Source organism: Staurois parvus, unplaced genomic scaffold, assembly GCF_062004578.1.
Source record: "Staurois parvus isolate SC_StPar_1 unplaced genomic scaffold, SC_StPar_1.0 ptg002686l, whole genome shotgun sequence".
In the NCBI taxonomy this organism is placed as follows: Eukaryota; Metazoa; Chordata; class Amphibia; order Anura; family Ranidae; genus Staurois; species Staurois parvus.
The window spans coordinates 1,001,511-1,016,310 of record NW_028320482.1 but is presented as its reverse complement, the minus strand read 5'-3'; the positions used below and the strand labels follow the sequence as shown (position 1 = coordinate 1,016,310).

Below are 14,800 nucleotides of genomic sequence, written 5' to 3'. Positions count from 1 at the left end.
AACCTGGCTGAACCATACCAAGCCACATGCCTCCATTTCTTGCCAAGTTCATTCACTGCTGATTGGAAAGTTGAATTTGAATTGTACAATGTATGAGTTTGTATTGGAGAACATGAGGAATCTGTACAACATAAGTCATCAGGAAATGTACAGTATATCTGTCTGCAGAACACCGGGAAGATATTGGAACTCTAACTAAACAAATAATTCAAATAAATAATGAAAAGGAAATAATCAGAAGGAGAAAGTCCATCCCAACCGTGAGATTGGTCAGAGACCCATTGGTGTCATTCTGGGCATTGCCAGACTAGGTCTTGGTCACAGAGTGAAGGGTGATGCTGCTTATACTATATGGAACCCTCATCTCCATCATGGACATTATTTTCAGCTTCTTTCTCTTCTTAATAAATATGACAGAAATCTTCACAATCGTATAGAAGAGGTTGGGTTCCGGAGTAGTCATAGAAAGGCCCAGCCCCCCAATAGTAGAGGAAAAGGTGGTCTGGTGACATTGAGAAGAAGACTCTGGCCAGTCTCTGGATCTCCATCATTGGAAACACGGCGAGACAACAAATACTCTGGGATGGTGGAGGAGCTGCTGATGACACTGTGGGAATGGACAGAACACGGGATGATGACACTGAAAGAACAATACAGCTTCATTCTACAATATGTCCAGGAGAGAACAGTACAGGAAGGTGACTTTCAAAATAAAATCCAGGTTCATCCCACTGACCATGTCCTCTTTTATTGGGATGGGGAAGGGGGTGGAGATAATAGTGGCATTCAAAGCATTCTACACCATATGTTGACTGTGGCCAAAATGTGCCAAACAGTGGGAAGGCCTTAAAGCGGTATGATTTCTTAACATCTGGGCCTTCTTTGCTCTGGGTCAAGAGTGCATAACACATAGAGTGTAGAGGCCTAAAGTAAGTAAAGCACAGTGTCTCTCAAACAAAATGTGTTCCCTCATCCTAATACGACCCCCCAACCTCCATGACAAAAGAGCCTCCAGCACAAACTCACAGCTCCCTGAATTATACTCACCAGCACTTGGCGTGGCATTGCTTGTAAGCCCTCACAGTCCACCATCTGCTGGTGAGTTCCATCCTCTCATCTCAAGTGGTAGCTCCTGTACAGCTGCAGAAGGCCCCATAGACTGGCAGGTCATGGAGGAGTCTCTGGCATCAGATGGAACATGTCACCTCTCCTGCAGCCCCAAGCCTCTCTTCATAGACGATCACCAATATCCTCGTCATTCCCCAAGTTGCTTTTAGAGGTGGTTGCCACTCTCCACCCTGGCTGATCCTTCTGGATGCCAATCCACACACTTGTACTGACCCTGTACCCTAGTGTAGTATTTACTTAACAACTCCAGAAGCAGATATGAACTGCAGCTTACCATCACAAAGAAGAACAAGATGGCCAATAATCCATCTCCATACTTACTGAAATAAAGCCTACAAAAGCTGAGAGGGGAGGGACTAGTAGACCAGGTTATCATGTGACATCATCAATAACCCAGCTGCAACAGGCACACTCTTCCCTTATCTCCTCCTGCTCCAAGCCAATCACAGAAGATGGATTACCCTACAGCTGCCCTGGCCATGGACGCCATTATTAAAGCTGGAAAGAAATCAGGAACTCATTCTTTTATTCTAGGACAGCCCCCCAAAATCCCTGAAACTAGGGACATCTGGTCACTCAATGGTACAGGAAAGACTTTTCTAATTAATGTCAGTAGAAGACCCGGAGAAAGCGTGTTCTGAAAGAACGGATGGAACATTCTCCTTGTGTGTTCTTTTCATCATTAGTATTACTCTATACCTAGTGTCTATATGACTGGCATGGACCTAGTACTCTACTTTACCTGACCACTGCACTCTACACAGGGCAGCATATGACATGCTCCTGACCACTGTACTTTATACACAGGACTGTATATGACGTACTCCTGACCACTGCACTCTATACACAGGGCTATATATGACATGTTCCTGACCACTGCACTCTATACACAGGACTGTATATGACATGCTCCTGACCACTGTACTTTATACACAGGACTGTATATGATGTACTCCTGACCACTGCACTCTATACACAGGGCTGTATATGACATGTTCCTGACCACTGCACTCTATACACAGGGCTGTATATAGTGATGGATTTGGTAAAATGCCTATTCTGTTTCCTGTTTAAAATATACATTTTATATATATATATATATATATATATATATTTATTTTTACTCTTTTATACTTTTTCATATTTCTAAATATATGTGTTGTGCGTATATATATATATATATTGTCTGCTGGGCTTTGCAGTCCTCCTTAACTTGTTTTGCTCAGAGTGATGTTTTCAACCCCTCCCTTCGCACTGAGAGGACTTTTTTACTTAGACTTGGAGTATGTGAGGGGGAGTGAAAAAGATAACAGGACGAGAAGCAAGCTTCAAGTTTCTACATTTCTCCTATATTTCAGCCAAGCAAAATGTGCCTTTTAGAATGTGACTGTATTTACATAATAGTGACGTATACTCTATTGTTCTCTATGTATAAAAGGTTAAGCACCGCCCTGCAATAAACAGAGATGATGTGAAAGTGGTTGTACTGGACAGTTGTCCGTGTAATTATTTTCCGGCGTGCACGCAATCCATATCTCAAAATTAGGAACAGCAGCAGAAATCCTACCCTGAGCCCGATTGTGGTTCTCCCAACCTTTTCAATATGACATACTCCTGACCACTGCACTCTATACACAGGACTGTATATGACATACTCCTGACCACTGCACTCTATACACAGGGCTGTATATGACATGTTCCTGACCACTACACTCTATACACAGGGCTGTATATGACATGTTCCTGACCACTGCACTCTATACATAGGGCTGTATATGACATGTTCCTGACCACTGCACTCTATACACAGGGCTGTATATGACATGTTCCTGACCATTGCACTCTATACACAGGGCTGTATATGACATACTCCTGACCACTGCACTCTATACACAGGACTGTATATGACATGTTCCTGACCACTGCACTCTATACACAGGGCTATATAAGACATACTCCTGACCACTGCACTCTATACACAGGGCTATATATGACATACTCCTGACCACTGCACTCTATACACAGGGCTGTATATGGCATGTTCCTGACCTCTGCACTCTATACACAGGGCTATATATGACATACTCCTGACCACTGCACTCAATACACAGGGTATATATGACATACTCCTGACCACTGCACTCTATACACAGGGCTGTATATGGCATGTCCCTGACCACTGCACTCTATACACAGGGCTGTATATGGCACGTCCCTGACCACTGCACTCTATACACAGGGCTATATATGACATACTCCTGACCACTGCACTCTATACACAGGGCTGTATATGGCATGTTCCTGACCACTTCACTCTATACCCAGGGCTGTATATGACATACTCCTGACCACTGCACTCTATACACAGGACTGTATATGGCATGTCCCTGACCACTGCACTCTATACACAGGGCTAGGAACTGCAGAATATTAGCGCGGCGTGAAGAGGCTCTGCAGCTTATGCATGTATTTGCAAATGTGTGCTAACTAAACCCCTGTTTTAACACACACTGTTAGAAAGGACAATTTGGTTGGTTGCAGGCAGGTTGGTCAGTTGAGCTGGGATTTTTTTCTCTTTTGTTGTTTGACATGTGTCACCCTTCTACATGCTTCTTGCTCTGAAGGCCAGTTATAGACTGGGGCAGCTGCCATTTGTTTGTCCTGTTGATATATTGGTGAGGGGACGCACTGGACACCTTGGCTATCATTGTGCTATATGCTGGGCGTCCAGTGCACCCCTGTGTCTATAAAGAGGAGAGGGCTCCCTCAGGCTCACCTGCCTTCAGTCTATCTATTATAATGTGCTACTACTATGGAGACTCTCAACATTTATAGAGCTAGGAAATGCAGAATATTGGGGTGCTGTGAATAGGCTCTGCAGCTTACGCATGTACAGTGGATATAAGAAGTCTACACACCCCTGTTAAAATGTTAGGTTTCTGTGATGTAAAAAAATGAGACAAAGATAAATCATTTCAGAACTTTTTCCACCTTTAATGTGACCTATAAACTGTAAAACTCAATTGAAAAACAAACTGATATATTTTAGGGGTGAAGTAAACATAAAAAACTAAAACAATGTGGTTGCATAAGTGTGCACACCCTCTTATAACTGGGGATGTAGCTGTGTTCAGAGTTAAGCAATCACATTCACAATCATGTTAAATAGGAGTCAGTACACACCCACCATCATTTAAAGTGCCTCTGATTAACCCCAAATAAAGTTAGCTGTTCTAGTAGGTCTTTCCTGACATTTTCTTAGTCGCATCATACAGCAAAAGCCATGGTCCGCAGAGAGCTGCCAAAGAAGCAGAGGGATTTCATTATTAAAAGGTATGTCAGGAGAAGGGTACAAAAGAATTTCCTAGGCACTAGATATAGCATGGAACACAGTGAAGACCGTCACCATCAAGTGGAGAAAATATGGCGCAACATTGACATCACCAACAGTGACATCACCAACAGTTGTATTACCAAAAACTGGATGTCCCTCCAAAATTGATGAAAAGACGAGAAGAAAACTGGTCTTCCAAGAGGCCTACAGCACTATTAAAGGAGCTGTAGAAATGTCTGGCAAGTCCTGGCTGTGTGGTCCATGTGACAACAAATCCGTATTCTTCATATGTCTGGGCTATGGGGTAGAGGAGCAAGACGGAAGCCTTTTCATATCAAGAAAAACATCCAAGCCCGGCTAAATTTTGAAAAAACACATCTGACGTCTCACAAAAGCATGTGGGAAAATGTGTTCTGGTCTGATGAAACCAAGGTTGGACTTTTTGGCCATAATTCAAGAAGATATGTTTGGCACAGAAACAACACTGCATATCACCAAAAGAACACATACCCACCGTGAAGCATGGTGGTGGCAGCATCATGCTTTGGGGCTGTTTTTCTTCAGCTGGAACTGGGGCCTTAGTCAAGATAGAAGGAATTATGAACAGTTCGAAATACCAGTCAATATCGGCACAAAACCTTCAGGCTTCTGCTAGAAAGCTGAACATGAAGAGGAACTTCACCTTTCAGCATGACAACGACCCAAAGCATACATCCAAATCAACAAAGGAATGGCTTCACCAGCAGAAGATTAAAGATTTGGAATGGCCCAACCAGAACCCAGACCTGAATCTGATGGACAATCTGTGGGGTGATCTGAAGAGGGCTGTGCGCAGGAGATGACACGCAATCTGACAGATTTGGAGTGTTTTTGAAAGGAAGAGCGGGCAAATATTGCCAAGTCAGGATGTGCCATGCTGATAGTCTCCTCCCCAAAAGGACTGAGTGCTGGAATCACATCAAAAGGGGCTTCGACAAAGTATTAGTTAAGGGTGTGCACACTTATGCAACCATATTATTTAAATTTTTTATTTTTACTTCCCTCCACCTAAAATATTTTAGTTTGTTTTTTAACTGTTTCTACAGTTTATAGGTCACATTAAAGGTGGAAAAAGTTCTGAAATTTATCTTTGTCTCACTTTTTTCATATGAAGAATACGGGAGATTGTTGTCACATGTGCCACACAGCCAGTACTTGCCAGATATTTCTGCAGCTCCTTTATTAGTGCTGTAGGCCTCTTGGCCACCTCCCAGACCAGTTTTCTTCTAGTCTTGTCATCAATTTTGGAGGGACGTCCAGTTCTTGGTGATGTCACTGTTGCGCCATATTTTCTACACTTGATGATGACTGTCTTCACTGTATTCCATGGTATATCTAATGCCTTGGGAATTCTATTGTACCCTTCTCCTGACTGATACCTTTTAACAATGAGATCCCTCTGATGCTTTTTCAGCTCTCTGCGGACCATGGCTTTTGCTGTAGGATGCAACTAAGAAAATGTCAGGAAAGACCTACTAGAACAGCTGAACTTTATTTGGGGTTAATCAGAGGCACTTTAAATGATGACAGGTGTGTACTGACTCCTATTTAACATGATTGTGAATGTGATTGCTTAATTCTGAACACAGCTACATCCCCAATTATAAGAGGGCGTGCACACTTATGCAACCAGATTATTTTATTTTTTTATTTTCACTTCCCCCCACCTAAAAGATTTCAGTTTGTTGTTCAACTGAGTTGTGCAGTTTATAGGTCACATTAAAAGTGGAAAAGGTTCTGAAATGGTTTATCTCTGTCTCATTTTTTTACATCACAGAAACCTGACATTTTAACAGGGGTGTGAAGACTTTTTTTATCCACTGTATTTTCAAATGTGTGCAAACGAAACCCCTGTTATAAAGCGAACTGTTGGTCGGCAAGTTCAGCTGGGAATTTTTCTCTTTCATTGTTTGCCATGCGTTGCCCTTCCATGTGCTCCTTGCTGTGAAGACCAGTTATAGATTGGGGAAGTGGCCAATTGTTCTGTTGTTTTGCAAAAATCTACACCTGCCTCCAAGGAACTGAAGTTTGCCTTGATCCTGGGGGACCCAAAGTCTATTGCCCCACCTCTGTCACTCCCCACTGGCTCACCCTATGCCTTCCAGGTGGGGCGACAGGGCAGATAGAGGCAGCCGGCTTGCCCGTAGTTCCTCCCTGCACAGGCTTCTAGCTCTCCTGGTTGCCATCGGCCTTCCCATTGTGTCTTGGATGCCATTGATTGGGGCAGGTCTTTTTGCTTCAGCTGTGGGTAAACGCCCACACTACTTGGCCAAACTACAGACCCGGCCTGGTGTGACCCTGGTTGCACAGGATACCTCCAACACTTCTGCACAAAAGACTGTGTGAAAGTCCATGGTGTATGTGACGAGCACTAACCTGCTTGGTCTCACTTCTATGAGTGCCATCACCTCTCCCATGCTTTGACCTCAGCCATGGGCTTACCACATCCTGCACACACCAGGCATTCTATGTTCCTCCACTCATCCCAACACAAAGCCTCCTCGGTGGACTAATCGCACTTCGGTGTCCACCATATGCTCTCTCCATTACGGTTCACAGTCCTGTACTCCAAATATCACAGCATGTAGACCACCATCCTGCTCCTCATACACATGTTGGGTGTACTCCTCCTTCTGGGGCTCAAAGCTTGTCCCCACCTCAAGATGCACTGGCACCAGCCTCCTCTGTACAGCAGGACTTTCCTGCACCTCATTTAACTCTTGTGTGCTTAGACAAAGTTCATTGACCGCACTGCAGGGATAAAAGGTGTGGGTTCCAGGCTGGGTGGTCTGAGAAGCCCCTCAATAGCAATGCAGTCAGGGATTCTATCCCACTCAGGATGTCCCAAGTGCACCGTAGCCCCACAATAGCTTAGTCTATGGATGGATGCTGGTTAAAGCTGGTGAAACACAGTCCCTGAGTGCAGGCAATGACTGCTCTTTGACCCAAAATAGTTGAAATGCACCCTGGCCTTCCAGCTCATGGTTTTGCACTTGGTTTCTGTCGGCAATGGCCACTTTAAACTTGTAAAATTACAGATACCGTTCTTGAGCTTTACTAAGGTAGGCAGGCAGCATTGTAATGACTCCTCTTTGCTCTAGACCAGGGGTCTCCAAACTTTCTAAACAAAGGGCCAGTTTACTGACTTCCAGACTTTAGGGGGGGGCTGGACTGTGACCATTGGGAGTAGAAATTGTCCTGCGCCATTGGGAGTAAACAATGCATCTTTGGCATTAGGGGGAGGAATAGTGCCCTATTCTTGGTGTAAGTTGGAGAAATAGTGCCCCATCATAGGTGTCAATGGAAGGAATAGTGCCCCATCATTGGTATCAATGGAAGGAATAGTGCCCCATCGTTGGTATCAATGGAAGGAATAGTGCCCCATCGTTGGTGTCAATGGGAGGAATAGTGTCCCATCATTGGTGTCAGTGGGAGGAATAGTGCTCCATCATTAATGTCAATGGAAGGAATAGTGCCCCATCATTGGTATCAATGGAAGGAATAGTGCCCCATCGTTGGTGTCAGTGGGAGGAATAGTGCTCCATCATTGGTGTCAATGGAAGGAATAGTGCCCCATCATTGGTGTCAGTGGAAGGAATAGTGCCCCATCATAGGTGTCAATGGAAGGAATAGTGCCCCATCATTGGTGTCAGTGGGAGGAATAGTGCCCCATCATTGGTATCAATGGAAGGAATAGTGCCCCATCGTTGGTGTCAATGGGAGGAATAGTGCCCCATCGTTGGTGTCAATGGGAGGAATAGTGCCCCAATGTAGGTGTCAATGGGAGGAATAGTGCCCCATCGTAGTTGTAAAAGGAAGGAATAGTGCCCCATCATAGGTGTCAGAGGGAGGAATAGTGCCCCAAAGTAGGTGTCAATTGGAGGAATAGTGCCCCATTGTAGGTGTTAATGGAAAGAATAGTGCCCCATTGTTGGTGTCAATGGGAGGAATAGTGCTCCATCGTAGGTGTCAAAGGGAGGAATAGTGCCCCATTGTAGGTGTCAATGGGAGGAATAGTGCCCCATTGTAGGTGTAAATGGAAATAATAGTGCCCCATTGTTGGTGTGAATGGGAGGAATAGTGCTCCATCATAGGTGTCAGTGGGAGGAATAGTGCCCCATCCTAGGTGTCAATGGGAGGAATAGTGCCCCATAGTAGGTGTCAATGGAAGGAATAGTGCCCCATAGTAGGTGTCAATGGAAGGAATAGTGCCCCATAGTAGGTGTCAGTGGAAGGAATAGTGCCCCACTGTAGGTGTCAATGGGAGGAATGGTGCCTGTTGTTGATGCTAGTACCAGGATTTATGCCCCCCTTGTTGGTGTCAGTGGGTGGAATAGTGTCTTGTGTCAGTGGGAGGAAAAGTGTCCAAAGGGCCAGATAAGGGCAAGCAAGCCCCTGGGCCATAATTTTAAAGCTACTGCTCTAGACAGTTCTAGTAGAGTAGCAGTTTTCAAAAACACTTTACTTACTCCCATGTTGCTATGGGTAATGGCTGTATAATTTAGGGGGGAATCCCGGATGAGCCCCCACATGTAGCGCTACAACTCCCCCCCTCCCGTGGAGAAGCTTCTGGACTTTGGGCCCACACAGTCAGACAAAAGGGAATTTCCACACTTTCTGATGGCTCATTGAACAGTCTAGAGAGTTTTAGTTTTGTCGTTCATTTTACGAATGGTGAACTTGTATTGGGAATAGGGGTGCATGGGATACCCCAAACTGAAGATACATTGCAGGGCTACGTACAAATGGTCGAGGACCTGCCAAGTCTCTGGCTGCTCTACTCAAAACAGAAACAGTGGGAGCAATGGTACAACTGGAGTAAAAGTTCCAAACAGTTGTGATGATGACGCAGCACCTGGTTGTATTGCGCTGCTCTAGTTCCAAGGCTAGAATTAGCATGTTCTTGGTCCCAGAACCACGAGGTGTCGCGCTTCACTGTCCTCTCAGTCCCATAGGGTATGATGGGTGGTGTGCACTCACTCAGTCCTCTCTTTAGGAGGATCCCAGAATCCAGAGTAGATGCTGTCTTGGCCTTTCTGCAGGACAGGCTGAGTCTGGCTTGGCTGTCTTCAGCTGAGACCCAAGCTTGGTGAGTTCCTGAAGCTCTCTTCTCTTCCTCTCTGCCCCAGGGGCAGAGCCACAAACATAGGAGGCCCGTGACAGAGCGCCTGGCACCCCGCCTGGGTGCTTCTGTCAGGGAATGGCTTCCTCACCATAAGATATTATAGCTGGGCATTGCACCCAAGGACTAGACGACACTAGCTTAAGTGCAACTGGAACTCTTTTATATGAGCAGAAATACAGGTTTTTATAGACTGCAGAAATAGGGGCAGTCCCCACGTGATTGATAAACACAAATATTACACATTGGATTAAACATCCCACACTGATTAGATAATGAGGTACAGCTGACACAAGACTCCTACCATCGTGTAGGAACCTCCAGGAGGACTAGCCAACAGACAGAAACAATAGGTGACTCAATAACCAATGGGACAAAGACACAGTAAACACACAATACATTTACAGCAAGAGACCGCAGCATCAGGTTGTTTTAAGCTAGTTACATTATAGTTTTACCAAACCCACCACAGTACAATCAGTCTGGATATGCAGTAAAGTATGCTTGTTATACTCACTGTGGAACCTAAGGGGTTAATCCTCTGCATTGATCTCTGATCCTCCACTTCTTCCAGTGCCCCCCCTCTTATCTCCTAATAAGACATATCATGTGGAGACACTCCGCACATGCTCAGTTGGTGTGTATTGCTAGAGGTTTTTTTTTTCTTGGGAGAGTGCATGTGATCGGCACAGGACCAATAAGCGCTGTCCAGACAGAGGTCAGGGGTCCTGCATCCTCCTAGAGCACAAAGAAAACTCCTCCTACAAGCTTTAACCAGTGCTCAGCTGAACACTGATAGAAGTCACAAGACTGCTCTATACTGCTGATGAGAAAAGAGATTTAGCAGTTTATATTTACTACAATAATTGCATTTCCATGTTGTCTGTACTGTAGGAGACCAAATATAGTGGAGGCCGGGTCCAGGGGGACCAAATATAGTGAATGCAGGGTCCAGGGGGACCAAATATAGTGAATGCAGGGTCTGGGGAGAGCGGATATAATGAATACAAGGTCCAGGGAGAGCGGATATAGTGAATGCAGGGTTCGAGGAGAGCGGATATAGTGAATGCAAAGTCCGGGGAGACCAGATATAGTGAATGCGGGGTCCGGGGAGAGTGGATATAGTGAATGCGGGGTTCGGGGAGAGCGGATAAAGTGAATGCGGGGTCTGGGAGAGTGGATATAGTGAATGCGGGGTCCAGAGAGAGTGGATATAGTGAATGCAGGGTCCGGGGAGAGCGGATATAGTGAATGCAGGGTCCGGGGAGAGCAGATATAGTGAATGCAGGGACCAGGGAGACCAGATATAGTGAATGCAGGGACCAGGGAGACCATATATAGTGAAGGCGGGGTACAGGGAGACTGGATATAATGAATGCAGGGTCCGGGAAGGCGGACATAGTGAATGCTGGGTCCGGGGAGACCGCATATAGTGAATGCGGGGTCTGGGGAGATCAGATATAGTGAATGTGGGGTCTGGGGAGACCGGATATAGTGAAGGTGGGGTCCAGGAAGGTGGACATAGTGAATGCAGGGTCCAGGGAGACCGCATATAGTGAATGCAGGGTCTGGGGAGATCAAATATAGTAAATGCGGGGTCTGGGGAGACCGGCTATAGTGAATGCAGGGTCCGGGAAGAGCGGATATAGTGAATGCAGGGTCCGGGGAGAGCGGATATAGGGAATTCAGGGTCTGGGGAGAGCGGATATAGTGAATGCGGGGTCCAGAGAGAGTGGATATAGTGATTGCAGGGTCCGAGGAGAGTGGATATAGTGAATGCAGGGTCCGGGGTCTGGGGAGAGCGGATATAGTGAATGCGGGGTCTGGGGAGAGCGGATATAGTGAATGCGGGGTCCGGGGAGAGCGGATATAGTGAATGCGGGGTCCGGGGAGAGCGAATATAGTGAATGCGGGGTCCGGGGAGAGCGGATATAGTGAATGCGGGGTCCGGGGAGAGCGGATATAGTGAATGCGGGGTCAGGGGAGAGCGGATATAGTGAATGCGGGGTCAGGGGAGAGCGGATATAGTGAATGCGGGGTCCGGGGAGAGCGGATATAGTGAATGCGGGGTCTGGGGAGAGAGGATATAGTGAATGCGGGGTCCGGGGAGAACGGATATAGTGAATGCGGGGTCCGGGGTGACTGGATATAGTGAATGCGGGGTCCGGGGAGAGAGGATATAGTGAATGCGGGGTCCGGGGAGAGAGGATATAGTGAATGCGGGGTCCGGGGAGAGAGGATATAGTGAATGCGGGGTCCGGGGAGAGAGGATATAGTGAATGCGGGGTCCGGGGAGAACGGATATAGTGAATGTGGGGTCCGGAGTTTAGTTAAACTTTAACATCTGCTTATAGACTCTGGGTCTAGAGGGGGGTTAAAGCAGTCAATGCTGGTTTGGGCACAAATACCCCAAATCTGTATCCTGGTCCTGCAGTCCTGTGTGTTTCAGGGAGACACGGACTTGAATCCAAAGTAAAACCAAAAGGTCCACAAGGAAAACTCACCTCCCAAAGATTAGAGCCCACCCAGAGGCCAGGGCCCATAGTCAGTAGGCAAGAGGCTAGCCTGCAGCCCCTGTCGGGTCTGTCACAGGTTCCCTCTAAATGACTGAACCCTGGGTCTCTGCTCTCCCACACTACCAGGCTTCAGAATATTTATGGACAACTTCCCCACCTTCTGTGTCTGCCTTCCTAAGGAATGGTGGAAGCTCCATGAGTATTCAGGCTGTAGGCTTCTGTCCATCCTCCCACCCTCCATGTTCTGGAGACTTTCAGTAAGTTCCAGAGGACAGGTGGCGGTAACAAGGCCACAGCCTCTGAAGCTCTGCACAGCCTCCTATACAACAATTAACCCATGCCCCTCTGCCTACAGAGGAGCCAAATTAAATTTGCCTACACACGGGCATCCCAGGGGTATGCTTCGAGGGTTGTGTGGGACCCCTGATGTACAGGAAGACAGGACTTAGGTCATGAACAAATCCCTCACTCAAAACAAAGAAAGATCGATCTCTATTGTCTATAAACAGTGGACTTCTGTGAGTGACAATTCCCGAATTTAGAAAAGGAAAGTGGCTTCTACGCCGTGGGCAATCGCCAATGCGTGTTAAGATTGAACATTTCCCGCACTCAAGGCACTAATACACCTCGAGGGTTGTGTGGGACCCCTGATGTACAGGAAGTCAGGACTTCAAAGAGGAACATTTCCCTCACTCAGGAAAGGAATGTGGCTTCTCCCCTGTGTGAGATCTCTGATGTCTGGAAAGATTGAACATCTTTGAAAAACATTTCCCGCACTCAGGACAGGAATATGGCTTCTCACCCGTGTGAGACCTTAGATGTGTGACAAGTATTGATTTTTGTATAAAACATTTCCCGCACTCAGTACAGGAATACGGCTTCTCTCCTGTGTGAGATCTCTTATGTACGTAAAGACTGGACTTATTTATAAAACATTTGCTGCACTCAGGACAGGAGTATTGCTTTTCCCTCATGTGACACCTCTGATGTGTGAAAAGTTTTGATTTTTGTACAAAACATTTCCCACACTCAGAACAAGAATATGGATTCTCCCCCTTGTGCAATCTCTGATGATAACAAAGGCTGGACTTCTCTGAAAAACATTTCCCGCACTCAAGACAGAAAAATGGCTTCTCCCCTGTGTGAGACCTCTGGTGCGAGACCAGTTCTGATTTTTGAACAAAACATTTCTCGCACTCAGAACAGGAGTATGGCTTTTCCCCTGTGTGATACTTTTGATGTGTGACAAGATTTGAGTTACTTGCAAAACATTTCCCACACTCAGGACAGGAAAACGGCTTTTCCCCCGTGTGAGATCGCTGATGTATATAGAGTCTGGATTTATGAGAAAAACATTTCCAGCACTCAGGACAGGAATACACCTTCTCACCTGTGTGAATTCTTTTATGCACATTAAGATAGTATTTAAAACGGAAACATTTCCCGCACTCAGTACAGGAGAAGCTCTTCTCTGTTGGAAGGCCGGCCCGGTCCCGCACAGTCTGAGGTTCCTCAGGATACGAGGAATCCGATGGTCCATCTACACTGGGTGGTGCCAGATGGACATTGGAGGGAGCCGGGTTTTCTCCTGGACTATACTGTGTGATGTCCTCATCTTCTACTTTCCAGTCTGGAGACAAAGTGAGACAATCCTCGGAGGTTTTCCTCATCTCCCGGCCATGGACTAAAATACAAAGACAAAGAGGATTACTAGACAGGAGCTGATTGGTTCCCCCAAACCAGGACTCCACCCACAACAGGCAGCTTGGTCTCTGAGGAGCTTACAATTCCACCCTCAAGGGAACTAGGAAATGGCTCCTCTGATCTCCTACCAGGTCATTTCTTTATTCATAGACCTTAGTCAGAGAGTGAGGAAACAACCAGAATTGTCTTTTATAGGAGGGACAGTGATGAGGGGATTATAGGACGAGGGTCCCCACCCCCTCTATCACTCATCGCCATCTTCCCAACACAAGAAGTACTGCACTTCCTTATTCAGTCCATGATTTAGTCATGAAGAACAGCGGGGCTGAGCCCCACCAGAGGTCAGAGAGTGAGGATGGGGGGAGAACAACCAAGATGAAGACTGGACTGATCCTGAAGACCACCATCATTGCGGTATTGACTCCTCCCTCATTATCACTTTCTGTTTAATGGTCCAAAGTTGGAGGATGTTATCACATTATTATCACCATGTAAACGTCTGTGCTCCAATCACATCATCCGATATAAAATGTCCAGCTGGTAGGAAATGGGGGGAACAAAAGAGGATCCATATAATGTGTATATATAGCAGTGGGGGGAGGGTGGAGAGCAGAAGTCAGGACTATGTAATGTACAACATAGAGTATATAGTGCAGGGGTCAGGAGTATGTAATGAACAATATAGAGTATATAGTGCAGGGGCCAGGAGTATGTAATGTACAACATAGAGTATATAGTGCAGGGGTCAGGAGTATGTAATGAACATTATAGAGTATATAGTGCAGGGGTCAGGAGTATGTAATGAACAATATAGGGTATATAGTGCAGGGGTCAGGAGTATGTAATGTACAATATAGGGTATATAGTGTAGGGGTCAGGAGTATGTAATGTACAATATAGAGTATATAGTGCAGGAGTCAGGAGTATGTAATGAACAATATAGAGTATATCCTGCAG

The 14,800-nt window shown here is 46.1% G+C and overlaps 1 protein-coding gene across 1 annotated transcript; it reads right to left on the bottom strand.

Annotated features, from left to right (window-relative positions):
- Positions 1-9,764: 9,764 nt before the first annotated feature.
- On the bottom strand, positions 9,765-13,819 carry LOC149429905 (uncharacterized). Its single transcript, XM_089666325.1, has one exon. The coding sequence runs from the start codon at positions 13,807-13,809 to the stop codon at positions 12,829-12,831; it is 981 nt and encodes a 326-aa protein (XP_089522451.1). The 5' UTR covers positions 13,810-13,819; the 3' UTR covers positions 9,765-12,828.
- Positions 13,820-14,800: the final 981 nt, after the last annotated feature.

What these genes read in the sequence shown, in the direction of transcription:
- LOC149429905 (XM_089666325.1), bottom strand. Translation starts at nt 13,809, where the DNA reads ATGAGGAAAACCTCCGAGGATTGTCTCACTTTGTCTCCAGACTGGAAA.